Source organism: Aythya marila (assembly GCF_965140915.1).
Source record: "Aythya marila genome assembly, chromosome: 17".
NCBI lineage: Eukaryota > Metazoa > Chordata > Aves > Anseriformes > Anatidae > Aythya > Aythya marila.
In genome coordinates, this window is record NC_139058.1 from 8,260,106 (window position 1) to 8,273,716 (window position 13,611).

Here is a 13,611-nt window from a genome sequence, read left to right on the forward strand (position 1 = left end):
AATATCCGGGCTGCAGCTCGCCCCCCCGGGCCCCCCTCCCGCCGGGGAGAGGAGGGGCTGGAGAGAAGGGGGGGGGGTTGCAGGCAGCCTCCCCCCCCCTCCCCAGGCGCGGAGCGGCCAATGCAAACCCTCCCGGAGCTGCAGAGGCGCCGAGCGGCCCCCACCTCCTCTCCCCGCCCGAGGAGAGCCGATCCCCGAGGGGCCGGGGGCTGCGGCCTCCCCCCGCCCTTTCATTGCATTCTTCACCCCCTCCCCAGCAACTCTCAGCTTGGCCAAAAAAGCGAGGCGTTGCGCGTTTTTTGGGGGGTACCCCCTTTCCCTTCACCCCCTTCTCCCCCGGTGCAGGGATGCCCCCCGGCAGGAGCGGCTGGGAGCAGCGGTCCCCGCGGGCAGGGGGCTGCGGGAGGCGCAGCCTCGAGCGCTGCCTCCATGTTGGGGGAACGGCCTCCCCGCGGGGCCTCCGCTGCCCCGCCGTTCCCACGGCCGCGCTGCCAGCCTGCCCCGGGGAAACCGCCCCGAGAGGCAGGGCTGCGGGCAGCTGCTCGGGGCTGCCTGCACCGGCCCGGTGCTGAACCTCCCCTGGGTGCTCACGGGCTCGGTACGAAGAGCTCCTCTTTAAACAGCAGCAACAGCAGCAGCAGTCACGTTCGGCTGAATCTTGCTTTCTGTCTCAGAAAAATTGTTGCTTACTTTTGAAGAAATGTTTCCCCCCAAACACGCGCTCTTGCAAAACTAGGTTCTTTGCTTTGTTAAAGACAATGCGTTTTTAAAGCGTTCAAGGGCAGTTTTTTGCATTTGGAACATCAAGGCTAATTCAGAATCCTTGGATGACCCATTCACAATCCAGTATTGTCACTTAAACTATTCAGTGGAAAATACTGAACTCGGCGCATGCAAGGGCATCTCACACTGTGGAGCGTTCCAAGAGCTCGAACCCAGCACTTGAATTAAACAGTGGTGGAACCGAGAAAGCATTCTGGGTACTGATGTGCAAATGAGCACACCAAGCTTCCAACTTCCAAAATGCGATATTGCATTAACACTTAAGGCCACGCGCTGCCCTCAGCCTGTATGCTGGGTTTCTCTTGCTTCTGCTGGAAGCTGACTACACCGCAGGCAGAATACTGCCGGTAGCTTTTTATTACTGCATTACATATGCACGCGCCCTGATCTGAACGTGTATTTTGGGAAATCCGAGGTTGTTCGAGTGGTAGCGATGTTGATGAACACGCACTCTATTACATGTATAATGCAGTGCTCCCATCCTGTTAGTCTGTTAGTGTGCCACAAACCAAGAGTTGTACTTGCTGTGGTGAGGAAAAGGATTATATTTACACATACTAGGCAGGCTGCATGTGCGCACACTTGCAGCAGTTAAAGAATCTGGAATTTGCTTATCTTTCCTAGTGGCTTCAGTCAGTTGCGTGCCTTTCCCCCCAGCGGTTTGTATTGCCTTATTAATTTGCTTTCTTTTAGTCCCCAGTCTCCTGACATGGTTCCTGCTTCCTATTTCAGTTCCCTCCTTGCCTGTTCTTTGTCTCCTCTCCAGGCAGGGGGAGGGGGTCCTGCCGCTCACACTGCACTTTCCTCAGAACTTTCTCCAGTTGCCAGGGAATGTTCTGGTTTCAGCTCCCAGCCCTCCTGTTTAAAAAGCACCGTCTGACACGCCCTGCCTGCTTCTTTAGGTAAATGCTACGTACTTCCCCCCCTAGGCACGCGTGTTTCTCAGCAAACCCATTCCCGCTCCATTCCCGCTCCCCCTTGGAATGCCGCATTAGCACGCCGGGAGCTTGTCCCCTGAGCACACTGCTGGGCTCTCGGTAAAGATGACCCCCCGCACTTAGCACTCCCAGGGAGATCACAGGGTGACCGGCACAGCCTTTACCTTAGCTCCTTGTCCCCTCACACAGTAAGGCTGGATCTCTCACTTCAGTTCTGCTCCTGTGGCATCGCTCTCCGCCACCTCCACTGCTTCAGCAATGCATTTAGAGGCCCGCTTGAGCCAACTTCATCTGGTCCCCAGCTTATCCTGTCCCAGGACGTGAGCCTGTTGATGCAGTCATTCAGTTAGTGCTTGTTACAACATAGCCAGATTCCCTTTATTTACAAATAAACATACAATTTGTGCAGAACTGTGACAAAATTTGGATCACCTGTATAAAGAGATTTGGAGGATTACATTCCCTAAATGTAATGTGATGACCAAGTGTCATTTCCCCATACTTAGCTATGGAAGGGTACTAGTGTGACTTACTTTGGAATCATTCATCATCTGAACTAGCTAGTTAATGTCTCAAAGACCAAGGTCCAGATGGAAGACTTAAATGCATATAAAAATTTACATTTTCAGTATAAAGAATTCACTCCCCTTTTCGGATGATTCCTGAATTATTTGCTCTCACATCTTCTGCACTTGGACCTGTTGAACTTCTCCTGAATTCCAATCTCTTTCAAATAAAGGCATTTTCCTCAGCTACTTTATTCAGCTTCTCACTATTTCCTGTCTCACTTCGGCTCTTGGGAATTCCTGATCTGTCCCTAAATGTTTTGCAGCTGTTTGGTCCCTGCTGAAGTACTTTGATTGGTATCTCAATAGTAGTAAAAACCCTATTTTGCTCTGAACATGTGTGTGCCATTTGGGACTGTACACTGTACATTGCTCATTTCATAGCAGATCAATTGCTACTGGCCTTACTCAGAAGCGCAGACCTTAAAGTAATTTGGAACTGCAAATATAGGGAGCTACAGAAAGACTGCATCACAGTTGAATCTATTCGAATCTACTTGGGTATGCATTAATTAGACTTGAGATGTACTTATTTTTTTAACATGCTCAGATCATGAATCTGTAGATCTAGCTACATTTTTTTTTCCAAATAGTCTGTACTAGGACATTCTTTAAGGGTAGTCATCATTTCACATCATTTACAATATTAGCAGAGAACAGAAATCTGTAACATTAGGCTTTTCATGGCATACTTGCAAATTTCAGTGAGTAGCTGTCATTTTTTTCTGAGCTTTCACTGGAATTTTAATTAACTGAGACCAATCTAACAAGCAATTAATTCAGCATTCATTACTTGTTAGGTTGGTTGTTACTTAAATTTAGTTTTTGAAACTCGCTCCATTTTTTTATTGGGAATCATCCCATGAGAATGCTAACCCTAGCAGCAAGGATTCAGAGACTTGGAGACAGCAGTTTCCTCTGCAATCCAGACACAGGTTAGTGATTTGTCAGCTCTCTCCTTTAAAAGCAAACAACTCTCTTGCTTAAAAATACCTAGTATTCTCACAAAAACTACAGCAACGTCTAGTAGGGAGGTATATGATGCTATGAAAAGTATGCAGTAAGAGTTATAAAAAGGGGAAATCACACTATTCGCTTTTCTTCTTTTTGCTCAATCTCTTCACTGCACTCGTGTTTAGTCCATCTGTTGCCCGGAGGTCCATGACAAAGTCTCGGGAGTTGACGCTAAACTACAGAACTTTTTGTTGTTAAACTGATTTAAAGCAGGCTTTGAAGCCAACCTTTGCTACTTAATCTCCCTTTTGTTCCCCTCGTTTCTTCACTCTGCCCATCTTAACTTACTCTAGACTGTCTGGAACCAAAGCAACCTGAGCCATTCAAAACAAGATTGCTACGCTAAGGATCTGGTCAAAATGGGAATACAATCTTGGCTTCCTGCTCCATCAAATCGACTGCCCATGAATTAGGCATCCATATCTAGTTGAGGAAACATGGTAGACAACTTTCTCATGTAAAACATACAGTACAATACGATCCTAAATAAGCAATGCAAGTAGTGAATGTTTGGCATTTACAGACTAACAGCTGAACTACTGTGCTGTTCTGAGCACAGAAATACCAAGTACACTGGCATTAAAAAGTTAATCCAGGACAACAACTAAGAACTGATAAATCTGTATTTCTTACTATACTCAAAATATAAATAACTTTGTCTATTGAATTTCAAGATTCATTTAAAGTGTAAATTATGTCAGCTTTCAAAGACCCTTCCCCTCAGGCAAGCAATGTTATAGCTCCAGTCAAGACTTCCTCCCTCTCCCTCCTCCCCCCGCCCCCCCGCCCTCAGATCTCAAAATCTTACCTTCTGTCGGAGGGTGTTCTCAGAATCTCATTCCTCCAGTTCATTGTCACCAGCTTGAAAAAGTTCATCTCCTCTTTTCAGCACCACCAGATCTTCTCTGAAGTACAATAATAGTGTTAATCAGTGGGCAATTCTCAAGCCAAAGTACAATTCAGTAAAAACAAACAAACAAAAAAGGAGAGGAAAAAAAAAACCAAAAAAACACCAACACCATAAATGAGTGAAATTGCAAAATGGAAGAAAAAAAAAAAAAAGCCTTAAAATTAATAGATACGCCTTACCTGTCGGTTACCCTTTCTCATGAAGGAACTCTGGCAGGCTGATTACAGTCCTATACCCATAATTCTTAAAACCATAAGTCTTTAGGTCAAGGTTATCATTTGATGCAGATTATTTTTCACTGGACTGGTGATAATTTCTGAAAGGATATGAAATTTCAAGAGCCTTGTTTCACCTGCAATGATGATTAAATTTCCTCCCTGCCACCTCCCTCCCAGTTTTTAAATCCTCCAGAAAATGCATGTTATCCCCAGCACTAAGCTGGAAATGCAGTCCCTCACAGGTCCAAACACATGTAGCATTAGTGCAGCTGTTTCCCAGTATATTCTATAGCTTCTGTCACAAGGTGAATTACCAAAACCAGAGTGGCTCTTAAGCTAAAAGGAGTTTCTTGCTGTGAATAGACATGCTATCTCCAAGTATTTTGACTCTGAAGTTATTTTTCAAAATAGAAATAAGAAAAAAGAAAAAAAAAAACACCCTAAAATACCTAATTTTAAAGTAGTCTTTATCACTCAAAATAAAATCTGTTATTTTAATGAAGCATACACTACATGGAAGTTATAAACATCAATTTAATACTCTGTTTTTATCATGTATTTTGCAATAAAAGACCTGCAAGCCACATCTTAACACATGTGTTTTGTATCTCACGTAAGTCAAACTCTTAACCAAGCTAAGATAATAGCTGCTCCAGAAAGAATGTCAGAATTTGGCCCATACTGAAGAAGCTTATTTAAAATTAGTAGTTTGACAGAAAACACACTAAAGAGATTTACTACTTAGCTCTCCTATTTAAGTGATCTACAGTTACCATACTTGCAGGGTAGCGCTATGGAAACATTAAAGTTTCAATCATTTTGCGGCAAGTGCACATTCCTGTTGTGCAAAGAAATAAAACTTAAACAGAAGTAGAGGAAATGACTTTTCAAAATCCTTGAGTCAGCAGGACTGAGTGTATTGAATAAGAATCTCTGAAACCTGTTTTTACTACAGTGCTCCATCTTCCAGATCTTGCTAACGAGGTATGTGCCATTTTGGTCACATTCCTGCCATTGTAGCTTGATTAAACACAAATTCCTAGTTTTTCTCAATTGCTGATTCCATAGTGTCATGTTTCTTGAGACAGACTTTATTTCAGATGTAGTTTTCCTGAAATTTCTAAACACCATGTAGTATATTTCTTTCTTTACTTTATTAAAAGTAATAGAGACAACTACTTATGCTATACACTTTTAGTTTATCTGTTAGTAATCCATGTAACTACTTGATCATTGCTTTTTTTCACTGAAAATTTGAACCTTTTTCCCATGTTGCCTAATACAGTAGGCATCTGAACACCTAAGAGTTTGACTCCTTTGCTGTAGTACGATGTACAACCTTTGGAAATAGATACCCTCTTTCACTTCATCTAGATAACCTAAATGAAATTCTGTAAATTAAAAAGAAAAAATGGCAATTTACACACTCCTTCATCCGTCAGTGCCCACTATAAAGCTCAATTAACCTTACAAGTAGATCTCAGTCTCTTGTAGCGCCTTTCATTTTCTTTCAGGTTCCATTGGGAGCTTTTTCATCTTCTGACATTATATCCCATTTCTCACAAATATTTTCCTTGATTTTTTTTTTCCTTCTCTGAGTTTTGTTTTATTTTATTTTTATTTTTAATATACTTTTGTAATTTGAACTCAGTTTTCGGACTGTGGTTTTCAGAGGACATGTTTCAGTCACTTTTCCAGTTGTCACATCTAACTCCCCATGTCCATAACCACCCTGTTCTCCAGAGTGCCACAGAATATAAAATACCCTATAATAAAAAATTCACACCAGCCATCACAGTAAATAAAATAATTATTCACAACTGGGATCCAACCTCAACTGGATAAACCTTTCTGAAGTTTAATAGAGGGTTATGTTATAAACTAATGTGAACTACTTCAAATATTCAAACCAATTAGGAGGTGTTCATTTAGCTGGAAAAATAATCAAGCAAATTATCTTTATTAATTAAACTTGTACTCCCATCCAGTCATTAAGGAGAATAGTCAACGCTAAAAGAAGTTTCTAAGTGCTTTAGATCCTTAGAGGACCTTTGCTTGAGTAACTGGAAAAAAAAAAAAAAGGATTTAAGACTGCATACTAAGCAGTATTGTCTTAAGTACACTATTTACTGACATCTCTATTCATTCATCAAACACTTGGAAAAATAATATAGTTTGACACAGTATACGGGATTTAGAGTTAGTTTGTAAAAACAGCTATTACTGTTGCTAGCATCAAGTTCTGAAGTTAGCCAACACATACTGCAAAAATAGAGGTGGCCTGACTAAGCACTCAGAATTTGCATTTTTCTCAGTTTTTCCTGTTACTAGAAGGGACTGCAATCTTGTGAAGTGATTTTATGTCTCAACTAAGCTGAAGCTTAAAAAAGTCTAATTCCATCTGAAGTAAGAAGGAAAAGACTTACACCAGGACCAAACCCACTATGTCAGATGTTGAAAACTGATATTGTTCACAAGGAATAATTAGAATACCATGAAAAAATATACATTGGTAGGTGCATTTATATTTACCCTAGCTTAGCTAAGCTAACATTACCGGGAAGAGTAATCTCATTTTATTTGAGATTCTATTTTAGTAAGCTCTATATAAGCTTATATTAATGACAATTCCTACCATAACGGAGCTCGTGACGTGAAAGATGTCTTTTTGGATTCAGAGGAGACAAGCAGGGGATGTGAGGAGGAAAAACAAGATAGCAAACAGCCACATCGCTTCCACTGAACTAGTTCTCTCATTTTTTGTTTTTTTTTTTTTTTTTACTCCAAGTTGCAGATGAGCTGATGATCTGTAACAATTGTATAACCAAAACTGAGGCAAGGTTTTAATTTACAGTGCTCAGGATCCAGGCTGAAGATGTGGTGGTTCTGCAAGAGTGTCATTATAAACATTTCAATAGTAAGGGATTAGGAGAGTATTTTATTTTATGTGTTTTTGTTAAAACATGTAAAATTTTATATTTAGATGCATTGAATAAAAGCAGGTTTTGTAATAAATTGATTTGGATGAGCCTTCTTGGAAAGGTTAGTGACTATGGAGAAAAAAAAAAAAAAGTTTCCATAGATTATTCCAATGCAGACAAAACATGTCAGGGAAAAAACATTCAGGCACTCTAAATTCCTTCAAACCTTATTAAAACGTATTTCCTCGTATTGTACAATCACCCTTTATTCCAAATCCAACTGTTCGCCTTCCTGTGGCACTGCCCAAAGCTGAAGATGTGTGGCTCTGGCGTTTGACGAGGCCGTTAAAAACAAACCACCAAACTGTTCTGCATTTAACGAGCCCGGCCAGGGCTCTCCTGACGGGAGCCGTGACAGACCCCGGGTACCCGCACCCCGCCCTCACACAGCTCCGGCCGCCGCCTCTGCCGCTCCCGGGGCCGCCTCAGCGGTGCCGCCAGGGGGAGCCCCATCGCCTCAGCGCCGCCGGCACGCGCTCTTTCCCGCCCACCGTCTTCTCGCGAGAGTTGCCGTCCCTCAGGGCGAGAAGTCGCGGTGCGCCTGCGCGCTGCCGCCGGGGGCCTGAGGAGCGGTGCTGCTGTGGTGACTCCCGGGCAGCACCGGGACCCGCCGCCGCCGCCATGAGCGGGACGCTGGCCAAAATCGCCGAGATCGAGGCGGAGGTAACGCGCCGGGCCTCTGTCTGCTCGGCGCCGGGGGCTGGGCACGCCAGAGGCCGGAGCGGGGCCGTGCCGTGCCGTGCCGGGGCGGCGGGGCCGTGAGGCGCGGGGAGGCCGCTCCCGCTCGGCGGGGCCGGTCCCGGTGCTGAGGGCTCGGTTGCTCTTGCAGATGGCCCGGACACAGAAGAACAAGGCCACGGCGCACCACCTGGGGCTGCTGAAGGCCCGCCTGGCTAAGCTGCGCCGGGAGCTCATCACCCCCAAGGGAGGCGGCGGCGGCGGCCCCGGGGAAGGTGCGTCCTGAGGCGGTCGGAGGGCTTCGGGCCGCCTCTGTGGCTGTCGGCGGAGTTAATCGCAGCAGCCGCCTGCTCTCCGTCGCGTCCTGCCCGGTGCAGGACCTTAGCGCCGGGGTTCGCGGCCCTGGCTGGGGCTTTGGGGTGAATCCCTTGTTGAAGAGTAAACGGAAGAGCTTCTGTGTTTTGGCTGGAGTAGGCGTGTATTTGGAGAAGTCTTAGGGGTTTTCAATGAAGAAGCACCTTGCAGTAGTTATCTCTTTATATAAAGGTGCGAGTGGTGTAAGTTGCAGTGGTTAAAGTGAACACTCCATCAGCACCCAAGTCAGGTATAGGCTACTGGGAATCACTGTTGCCCATGCTTTATTAGGGGTATGTGTTACGGAGCGTCATGCAGATGAGGTACTAAAGGCTGTACAGATCATGAAGTCTTTGGTCCCTCCTCATATCCCCGTCAGGGAAGCTTACCGGTCTCACTAAGACAATATTAAAAGTAATTGAGGGGTTGCTCACTATCCAGAAGCTTAGAAGATAGAAACTGTCCATCTTTAAATCATTTTTTTTTAATTTTGCTTCTTTATTTGTAGGTTTTGATGTTGCAAAGACTGGTGATGCCCGAATTGGGTTTGTCGGTTTTCCATCAGTGGGAAAATCTACTCTTCTAAGTAATCTCGCTGGTGTGTACTCTGAAGTGGCAGCATATGAATTCACCACACTAACCACTGTGCCTGGAGTCATTAGATACAAAGGAGCAAAGATACAGGTAAGAATTTTTTATGTCTGTGAAGGTAAGATTGTGTATGTAGGTGTAATGGTATTATGGCTGAACAGTCTAGCTTGACATTAGCAGGTTAGAAGTGGTATGTAGAAGTGCTGGAGAATGTGTTGGAAATGTTCCCATGAGGTACCAATTTTGTCCCGTTTTTCACTTTTCTCTGGAGAAAAGTTCCTGGGGTAGTTCTCATACTCTAAGATGATCTGTTCCAGTCTACAAATAGGGCAACAGGGATAATACAATACGTAAAAATCTAGGCAGAAACAACTTTGCTTTATTCTGTTCAGATTTGCAGTAGACTCAGCAGCTTAAGAAGAAAGGTAGAAGTACAATTTGTTTTCTCTGTAAAGAGAAATATTTTTCTGAGTTAATTTTCTTTCTCTGAACAAATAGCTACTTGATCTCCCAGGAATTATTGAAGGTGCCAAGGATGGTAAAGGCAGAGGACGGCAAGTCATTGCAGGTGAGTATGTTAGAGCTCGGAGACAGCACCCTACTACTGGTTCAGTTGGTATGGCTTATGGGAATGAAGGGTTGAATCACTGTCTGATATCTTTATAAAGCTGTAATTTATGCTAGAGTTGAGCTGCCTGATGTGAAGCAGTAGCCATTGTCATTTTGCTCTGTTTTCAGTAATGACTATGCATTTGTGCTGTGTTGACACTTTGGTGAATGACTACTACCAACTTTAAAGGCAAATATGATCCCTTATTAAACCAGGCTTCTATCTTGACTTCTTTACATAGCTTTTTGGCATAATTCCAAGTCTGAACATAGGTAGAAAGAAGATTTTTCCATGATTCTAGCACCGTGCAAGGATCTGTATTTCTGTCAGTGCTCTTTGACCAGCATTACAAACTTCAGTCTTAGACTGAACTTTAAAAATCAGAAATGAACTGGCTGAATTAATGGGTTTGATATTGTCATCAGTCTACTGAGCCATCTTTTGTGCTGTTTTGTCTCTGTGTGAGCATACTTTTTTGAGGGTTAGCTTTTTCTGATTTTTAGTTGCTCGAACCTGTAATCTCATTCTGATTGTTCTGGATGTGCTGAAACCCCTTGGTCACAAGAAAATCATTGAGAATGAACTGGAGGGATTTGGAATACGTCTGAATAGTAAGCCCCCCAATATCGGCTTTAAAAAAAAGGATAAAGGAGGCATTAACCTTACAGCCACAGTAAGTTGGAAGTTTTTTTTTAACCAAACCAAACAAATGGATGACGGCTGTCTGCTGGCCTTGCAGCCTGGACTACATGTCATTTCCCTTTAACACTGAATCTTTAAAAACACAGAAATATCCATAGATATTAAAACTATAGTAGGTATCTATACCTACTAGTAGATATGCGTGTTTCTATTGAAAATGGTCCCAAATTGTCAGGAAACATTACTTGTGAAATGTCTGATTGCAGCCATCAGTGGCATTAATGAAGTTGTTAGGACTTAACTGTGTGTGATGTTGCCAAAGCTAGCCTTGAGACAGGGAAAAAATCATTTAAGTCCAATAATATATAATGCAGTTATTATTTCTAGTAACCTTTATACTTACTGACAGCATTATTAATTGTAATAGTTGATCTGACAATTAACTTCTCCATTCCTTAATGCTGTATATGTTCAGTGTCCTCAGAGTGAGCTGGATACTGAAACAGTGAAGAGCATCTTAGCAGAGTATAAAATCCACAACGCCGATGTCACGCTGCGCAGCGATGCCACTGCTGATGACCTAATTGATGTTGTTGAAGGAAACAGGTACTGTCAAGACCCTTGGTTTGGCACATTTGCAATGTATATTCCAAAGAGAATTGCCTTCCAGGTTTGCTTTCCACAGAAGCTGAGCTAGTAATGTGATGGCAACAGATACTGTTTGGCACCTTACTGTCCATTTCAAAAATGATGCTTTTTCTTTCAGTGACGGCAGCGGTGTGTTGCTGCTAGGCTGCTGTGACACTGTTTCCTTCTCTTTGCAGGGTTTACATCCCATGCATTTATGTCCTAAATAAAATTGACCAAATCTCCATTGAGGAACTAGATATTATTTACAAAGTACCCCACTGTGTACCAATATCTGCTCATCATCGCTGGAACTTTGATGATCTGCTGGAGAAAATTTGGGACTACTTGAAGCTAGTACGAATGTGAGTCCCAGTTGCTGTATTCTGTGCAGTTAAGTGTAAGGCTGAGACTGAAGAATGACTTAATGGGTGAATGACAGTTCTTGATTAATGATTTTCTACTTGGTATATGGGCTACAGACAGTGTCACTTTTTTCCTAGTACATGTTGAGCTTCTCACAAAAAAACCACAAGTACTCTTTCCCATCAGCTATTTGTTTTCTCATCTTTTAAGCAGCAACAGAACGTTCACTAGTAATAAACCTTTGCGGTTAGCCAGGGAGAACCTGCTGCAGCCCTTAGCTACCGAGATGCATTTTCAGCTCATGAACGCCCATTAACACGGTATCTGTCATCCACACTGAAATAGTGGAACTGAGTACAAGCACCTTGGACAATGGTGCAAATAAGCTATGAAATTTCATGATTTGAAAGAGAAGAGGAGGTTTTGGCATTGACTGAGGGCTCCGTGTCTTCCAGCTACACCAAACCTAAAGGGCAGCTCCCAGACTACACCTCTCCTGTTGTACTACCTTACTGCAAGACAACGGTGGAGGATTTTTGCATGAAGATCCACAAAAATCTCATTAAAGACTTTAAATAGTAAGTACTATTGTAAAAGAGTAATTTCTGGAGAACAAAGTAATCTGCCTGATGTTATATTCCTCTGGTCTTTAGGAAGGTAGAAGTGAACACAGGATTTAGTTTCTCTTGAAAGCAATAGATCTTCCTACAACTAAACCGAATACGAAGTTATATTTGATATTTCTATGCTCTTTCCTGGACAAACTTGATAACAAAAATCATTTTCCCTGGATTTGAAAGTAACACTAGGCGCAATATTATAGGCCACTATCCTATATGCAAGAGTATTTTGGATGACTTCATACTTTGTTTTGATCTGCTTGTACTCTTGTTCACACGGGCCACTCATCCAGGTACTTAGAGGAGAATAAAAATAGCTCCCAAGCATTGCTTTCTGTATTAGCTTTGTGACAGAAATAGCCGTTGCTCTGCTGTCTGCATATTATACTTCTGTGTCTTAATTGGATTTTTCTTATCCCTCTTTCAGTGCACTGGTGTGGGGTTCATCTGTTAAACACAACCCTCAGAAAGTTGGCAAAGACCACACTCTTGAAGATGAGGATGTCATTCAGATTGTGAAGAAATAAAGTTGCTCTCATAACTTGCCCCTGCCTGACTTTCATTAATAATGCAAGCAGCAAACAGGTCACTTGCCTCAACCCTACAGAAGAGGATACTGTTTTTTATGGTAGTAAGTTATTGCATGGAAAAAGTGATGTTTCTGGCCAGCTTATATTATAGTGTCCCATGCTGGCAGAACTTACAGATGAGAAGCTGATCTCAAGTGATTTGCACAAGGGCAAAATGTTACAAGGAAGTTTTGATGCCTGTTATGAGTTTTCTGCTGCATGTACATCTCCCTAATTGGAAAAAAGTTCAGCTAGAATTATTTTGTTCAAAATTAGAACATAAAATGAAAAACAGGCTGGCAAACTGTATCCTACAACACAGGGCTGGAGGACAAAGTTCTAGCTCTGGTTGCCTTAATCTCAGCTGTTCCCATTTGAATACTTCAAGGCTATTAATAGTCCTGCATTTATGGAAAAGATGCTGGGTTCTGATCATGAGCAGTCACTTTTTCAATTGCTTATACTAGTGAAAATAAAGTAGAGGGCTGGATTCTACTGTGTCAGTGACTGGAAGCTTTGAAGTTTACTGCTTCTTTGAGTTCTCTAAACTCAGTTGTATAATAGGTTGCTCTTAAAGCAGGGACTCTCGTTTTCTTTTTCTAGGACAAATTAATAAAGTTGGAGCTCTAGGTGGCACAGAACACCTACCACATGTTAGTCGCTAGCTTATGTTCTACAGAAATGAAGTAAGGGTATCTTCAGTATCAAGAAGAATACATGCTGATCTCACTGCATATTTAAAAATAAATGCAGCAGTTTTAAACATCTCTTCAGGGACCACAGCCTTGGAACAGTGGTTGCTAGTCAGCCTCGATCCTACTTTACTTCCTAGTATTCAGAAAGCCAAGAAGTAGCCCTATGCAACCTGAACAATAGTTGAGTGGAGGAGTGCAGGGGAAGCTCATTCACTCTTTCTGGAGGGACTGCTTAGTTAGGGTCCACAGGGCTTAGCCTTTACGCTGAGTTCTGGTATGTGAGAGTTTCATTCCTTACACTTCACCCTGGCTGTTCAAGATCAGCCTTTCACCTACTGTTACAGAGCAGAGTACTGCGCAGCTCTCCAGCTGATAACGCATGGCTTTAGTGAGGTAAAGTACACATCCACATGCCTGTAGACCAAACTAGTGCAGCTGAAGTTTCCTCA

The 13,611-nt window shown here is 42.8% G+C and overlaps 1 protein-coding gene across 1 annotated transcript; it reads left to right on the forward strand.

The window, feature by feature from the left end:
- Window positions 1-7,967: 7,967 nt before the first annotated feature.
- On the forward strand, window positions 7,968-12,870 carry DRG1 (developmentally regulated GTP binding protein 1). The gene is made up of 9 exons (XM_082774104.1): window positions 7,968-8,073; window positions 8,240-8,363; window positions 8,951-9,126; window positions 9,532-9,601; window positions 10,147-10,316; window positions 10,761-10,891; window positions 11,110-11,277; window positions 11,734-11,856; window positions 12,326-12,870. Exons 1-9 carry the CDS (start codon window positions 8,032-8,034, stop codon window positions 12,423-12,425), a joined length of 1,104 nt encoding a protein of 367 aa, XP_082630230.1. The 5' UTR covers window positions 7,968-8,031; the 3' UTR covers window positions 12,426-12,870.
- Window positions 12,871-13,611: the final 741 nt, after the last annotated feature.

Bases quoted from the DNA above. Each gene is read 5' to 3' on its own strand.
- DRG1 (XM_082774104.1), top strand. From the start codon at position 8,032: ATGAGCGGGACGCTGGCCAAAATCGCCGAGATCGAGGCGGAG. The intron at 10,317-10,760 runs GTAAGTTGGAAG...GTATATGTTCAG, and splicing joins GCATTAACCTTACAGCCACA to TGTCCTCAGAGTGAGCTGGA. The intron at 10,892-11,109 runs GTACTGTCAAGA...TTCTCTTTGCAG, and splicing joins GATGTTGTTGAAGGAAACAG to GGTTTACATCCCATGCATTT.